The sequence below is a fragment of the Eucalyptus grandis genome, chromosome 6 (genome assembly GCF_016545825.1).
Source record: "Eucalyptus grandis isolate ANBG69807.140 chromosome 6, ASM1654582v1, whole genome shotgun sequence".
In the NCBI taxonomy this organism is placed as follows: domain Eukaryota; kingdom Viridiplantae; phylum Streptophyta; class Magnoliopsida; order Myrtales; family Myrtaceae; genus Eucalyptus; species Eucalyptus grandis.
In genome coordinates this window covers 35510386-35516385 of record NC_052617.1, presented here as the reverse complement: position 1 = coordinate 35516385, position 6000 = coordinate 35510386, and the positions used below count along the sequence as shown (strand labels likewise).

At 41.2% G+C, this 6000-nt stretch overlaps 1 protein-coding gene across 1 annotated transcript; it reads right to left on the bottom strand.

Annotated features, from left to right (window-relative positions):
• Positions 1–364: 364 nt before the first annotated feature.
• On the bottom strand, positions 365–4399 carry LOC104449415. The gene is made up of 5 exons (XM_010063563.3): positions 3956–4399; positions 3599–3643; positions 3161–3466; positions 2851–3029; positions 365–984 (listed from the first exon to the last, which is right to left on the bottom strand). The coding sequence occupies exons 1-5, from the start codon at positions 4185–4187 to the stop codon at positions 760–762; spliced, it is 987 nt and encodes a 328-aa protein (XP_010061865.2). The 5' UTR covers positions 4188–4399; the 3' UTR covers positions 365–759.
• Positions 4400–6000: the final 1601 nt, after the last annotated feature.

Below are 6000 nucleotides of genomic sequence, written 5' to 3'. Positions count from 1 at the left end.
TAGTTAGTAATCAATAAATAAATAAATAAAAGTCTCAAATAAAAATTGAGTTCATATAAGAATTGATAAGTTCAAAAAAATTGTTAACAAGGACAAATAAAAATTAGTGAAAAAGAAAATAATTTGTAAATATTCAAAAAGAGTTAGTAATTTCATGAAAGTTGTCGGTAAGTAATCAATGAATTACTAAAAGTCGGTAACTTTTTTTTTTTACCAAAGTTTTTATACTCATCAACTCTTTCAAAACCTACGGCATATAAATTTCTTTTTTTAACGGAACAATAGAATAATCCATATTAATAAGAGTTTTCATCGATTTGAAGTCGAAATCCTGACAAAGACTGTCTAAGAATGGAAAAAGAGATATCGTAATGATGATCATATATAAAGCTAAGACAGCTCCCGAAAGGAAGATATTTTATGGACACAGACCTATAGTTGTCCAAAATTATTTGCCTTCTTCCACTCCTACCATTCTGCGTCCTTCTTGCGGTCCACAAAGCTGGACCCTATTGCAACACATTTCGAGCCAGGATAAAAGAGAGAACCAAAAACGAAGCATGTGATATCCGGCGAAAAGCTGCCGTGCCATCCCTTCAATGACAAGAACAATTCACAAACTCTGACTCCCCAACAAAAGTACAAAAGGAAAGCCAAAATTGCCTCGGTCGTCATCATCCGTCTCTCATTCACGCTCCATCGTCCTCCACCGATTACATTGACATGCTACTGAAAAAGTGATCGATCCCCCAACCATCATTAGCACGCTCTGATATGTGACAGAAATACTTTGATCTTCCGGGCGGGGCGCTTGTGGCTCTCCCTCTGCTTCCTCTTGCTCATCCATGAAAGGCACCCGACTTGCCTGCTTCTGCAAGTTCTCGGCTCATCTTCCTTGTCTCTCTCTTCACTGACCCTCATTGATGAGCCTTCTTCTCCTTCTTCTTCATCTACTGTTTCTTCTTTCACTCCAACCTGCCCAACCTGTATATATATTTGTTAGCACGTTTATGAGTGAATGCTAGTCCTCAAAAGATCCCAAAGATTTGGCAATGCCCCACTCATTCGCCATGCATTTCGGAGGATCTTCAGAGGCTTCCAATTTTAGTAGATAATGACCCTATTTCAATAGAAACATTTCTGTGGAGTTTCTACAACGCATGATGCAACGTTGATGACAGTAACGAAATATTCAATCTACTAAAGCCCTTTATGCAAATAGAAACCGGGATTCAGGTTAGCCTGAATTCGATGGAGAAAACTAACTTAGATCAACTTGATTATGACTCTAACTAGGGGCAGTACAATCAAGCACGTTAGATAGAGAACTTCGTTTCATAGAAATGTGACAAGAGAACAAGATGGACCATAACGGAGTTAGACATTGTCCATTTCCATAGTTTACGTTTAAGAAGACAGTGTGCATTTTTCTTCTGCGCTTTTGTAATTATAGTCCACATGATCAAACGTATATTTCAAGTGTTTTCATCGTCGAAACAGTCAGATTCTGTCATAATGCCGTGATCCTGGATACGGACACCACACGATGTGATCGAATGCTTCGATTTTCCACTATATTTCATGTGTGTGTACTATACATGTGAACATGACAGTAACCTAAAATATCTTGGCATCCATCTTGTCGAAAGGGTGTGATTGCACGTAGCAGAGGGACGGTGCAGCGCGCTGATGAGACAAAAGTGGGGGGATCGCAGGACGAATTACTCATTCGGCGCGGGGTCGGGCGAGGAAGAAGATGAACGTTTCGACCCTAAAAAGCATGTGCCCACCAAAGCATGATGTTGCTATTTCATTGTGAGAGTTGATAAGAAACCCCAAAAGAAATAATGATAATCGACACAAGCCAACAAAGAAGTCCTTCGAGAAAAGAATCCTTTTTTAAATTCATCATTATCAAAGCATCTCGATGTAGTTCAACAAGACAGAACCAAAGCACAGCATCAAATCAAGCCTGGAAAGAGTTATCGTACGCGCAAATTCAAAATGCAAAACATGGGAGCCTAGATCTACAAAGGGTTAAAAGCAATTTTCGCTTTATTGGCGGAGAAAGTTAACTTTGTGACGAGCAAAGGGGAACAGAACAAAAGGGGAAAAAAGCAGGCTCGTGTAGAGGACAAGCGGTTTTGAGATGGGGATGAGAAATCGTGGGGCCACGTTTTGTGCTCAGAGCAGGAGGGACCAACTTGACTTCATCTCTCTCGATGATGGGCGGGAACATCTCATGGGATGCTCGGCTGTGGTTGTTTTTGAGGATGCATGGTGCTTGAAATTTGAAAGCAAAAGGACAATTTATCATAAATTTCCAAAGATGAAGAGATGGGATGGAGAGTTTGAAGAGAATGCTTACATCATATGACTGTTAATCAGTTATTATCGAGGTTGATAGAGTGCAATAGTACTTGAGATTTGATTGTATCACACTCCAAAACCTAATTATATTTATTGTTCTAGCACATTTGATATTAGATTAATTCCTAAAAAAATACGCAAAATGTTGGAATATGGCTATAATAGGCAGAGGAAGACTATATGAATATAACATATATTCCAGCCTAATTGTCAAACATGTGACATCAACATTTTAACACTCATGTGCAAAGGAGACCGCAACCCTATTGAAGAAGGCACAAATTAAAGAACGAGGAGCCACCCATACGCGAAGCTAGGTGATGAAGGATGCGGAAGCAGGGCTTTGATAATGTGTGAAAAAGTTCAGCTCAGAGTTTAGATTAATAAGTTGAGGGAGACCAGATATGTTCATAAGCTATAAGACATGCTAATCGTGGCAGTCAAGTGACTTAAAATATTTTTAACCCAAAACATGCTTACCTCTTCTTCGGACTTCGTCTTCGAATTCGAATGGGGCGACTCCCCGCTTTCCTCACCGCACCGTTTCGTCATCCTCTCTCCGATTGACGGGGTTGAAGTGGGGCTCGGGCTGCTCGACTTCAGATCCGTCAGCGTGCTCTGAACTCCGACATCTCTAGTCGCTCCCACCACTTTCTTTTCTGAAAAGTCCAATGAACAAAAGAGCAGAGGAGAGATTACCGACCTGTGATTACCTCTTGATCAAGAAGCAACCAAACTTCGGTGAAAACGGAGACTGACTAAAAACACAAAAAGGGTAGTTGGAATGAACCTTGAATTGGGATTTGGAGCACATTTTCTTGTGGATTGGAAGAGGCGAGCTTACTATTGGTTTGCACGGAGTAATACGAAAGATGCGAAGAAGCAGAAAAGACGAGAGGTGCGGACATGGTGACCCGATTGGTCATCATGTTACGGAAAGATCTTGCACTGAGAGTTTTTGCAGACAAGCACTCCATGGGCACTTGCCCAGAGAGCGGGTTGCTTATGTACTTCTCTGCATCGCTCCACTTCGAATTCAGAGCGAACCCTTCTGGCGATAAGCACTCCCACGCATATCCAGACCTTGCCTGTAATGCTGCATTTCAGAGAGCGTACAATTTGAGAACTTTCTGTTCGTACGACAGAAGTACGGACAAAATTAGCTTCGTTAGAAGCTAGCTAGGTTAGTGAGATGACAACTAAGAAGACTGTAAATGTGTTTTGTTACCTTTGAGAGCAGTACTGAAGGAGTATGTTGAAGGATCAATCTCATCTGCGCATCATGAATTTCAAAAGAGAAAAAAATCTCAGGAAAACTGGATGACAAACTAAAAAGCCATGAGCTTTTGAAGCCGTTGGTTTGCGAAAAGCATGGTGACGTCGAAATAAGATCTCGTCAAGAGACTTGAGATACCACATCACCCGGTATCTAGCTACATCGTTTTGCAGGGATCATGTGTGCGACTTACGGCACTTAATGCATGCGATGCGCGCACTTGACTGGAATGTGGACCGTCCAAATCGAGTTGAGCTTTAGTGAAAATAGACTCTAGGGGGAGACAGAAAGAGTGGTAGAATTGGATACCTTTAAAAGGGTAGCCAGGGGAAGAGGCAGTGCTGGAGATGGTGAAGTTGGAACGGAAAGAGCGGTTGTCCTCTCTGAAGCTCCTGATGTTGGAAGCGGAGAACCTTCGTGAGCTGGTGTTGTGTCTGCTGATCCTGGTGGCTTTCAGATCCCAATCATTCAGGTTGAAGTCTGATGGTTCTTGATGATGGTCTCTTGGCCTGGCAATATAGTTTGGAGATTGGTTTTCCATGGTCAGCTCTCTCTCTCTCTCTCTCTCTCTCTCTCTCCTCACGCGCACAAATTTCTCAACTTTCCAAGTTCTGGGTTTTCTGCTTTGTTTTAGCTCAGATTCGGAGGGGTTGAAAGGTTCAAATGAATTGCAGTTTATTTTTCAGTGGGCGCCACCTTTTGCTGAATGAAATTGTGGAGCAGTTTTTGAGTAGCACCTTTCGGTGAAGGGGAAGGATATGGACAAATTCCTGGTGGATTCTCCCTTTATTTACTTTGTTGGGCAAAATTTTGAAAAAGGGTCATCTCATATCATTTAAATTGGTTAAAATATATTAGTTTACATTGTTTAAATTATGATGGAGAAGAGAAGGAATCATAGTACTTGTAAGGTTTGATCTGTCACGTGTCCTTCGAGAAATTGTAATGATGGAGTTGAGCTTCACATACATCCAATAGGTTGGACTTTAAGTTACAAATAATGCATTCTGCCTAAATTTTCCGAACAAGTAGAGATAAGAGTTAGATATGTTGACAACGACGACCACGAATTATGATAGCTAAAGATGTAGATAGCGATAAGCCACCGTCCTTGTGCCACATTGTACGAACTTTACTATGAATGGAGAGTAGTGTGACCTATTTGTCATTAGACCATGCCATTTAAATATCACGACTACCTTAAAATTCCAATAACAACATAGAGATGGCGACACAAATACCTCTCGAGCAACCTCACTCCGTCTCTTTGCAAGCCCGATCGACGATGTGCCGTCACTCCTCACCTTCATCATATCAAAAGCCTTTTCAATTTTTACTTGTTAATTTTGATATTTTAGATTACAAAAGACATTCTAATTTGTTTTTCTTATTCACAACAACGGTTATCTTATTTCAATTATATATATTAGGAATGGCGAGATCTCACTATATAGAAGTGCGTCGATAAAGAGACCTGTAGAAATAAAGAGATCGGTGTCTTCATTGCTCGGACCACCTCATGTGAAGGACCGCCACAAGAATCATCCCCCTTTCGCCAAGGGGCAAAGGAACTCGCCGAGGTCACTTTCTCGCTCGATTTATGCAGGAAAAAGAAAAAAAAACATTCGACTCGGGCCAGATGAGAGAAAAGACGCATGCAGAAGAAGGGTTGTTTTCAGTATGGGCTGGAGGAAGAGGAAAAGGAGTGGTGGATGACATGGCATTGCAGGCTGGGGATTTCATACAACGACGTCGTCGTCTCGGTGGTGTTCATGCGTTTGCGAAATGATGATGAGGCTGTCATCGTTTTCTGACATTTCGAAATTAAATACGTACACCCGGAGCCGAGCAGATATGGAAGGAAGAATCAAAGGTGGGTCCCACTCGGTATCCTCATCCGGGCCGTCCGATTTGTCTGATGTGGGTGCCATGATCTGATCTTGGAGGGGCTCCCACCCGATTCTGCTGTGGCTGGTGATGCTGCGGTGGGCCCCGCCTTCACTTCATTTAATTTCTAAAGCTTTTTTTATTTTCCTGTCCCCATTTAAATTCGTTCAATAATTTCATGGAGATTCCTTACGATATCATGCCTATTGCTTACTTGATCTTTGGATGGGCTTGGGTCCCATGTATAATTTCGTAATAAACGTGCATGAATTTTCGAAATAATCACGTTTCTCTGGAAAATTGGCTGGTGAAATTTACAAAATGTATATTTTAATGTGACAACAAATGTTCTTATGAAATCTATTTGGAAAGAATTTCAATTTTCAGTTTATTAATGACACCTACAGAGTAATACGATGCAAATATAAGTTTCTAATTTGTATATCCGTGATGGATATTAAAGTGCT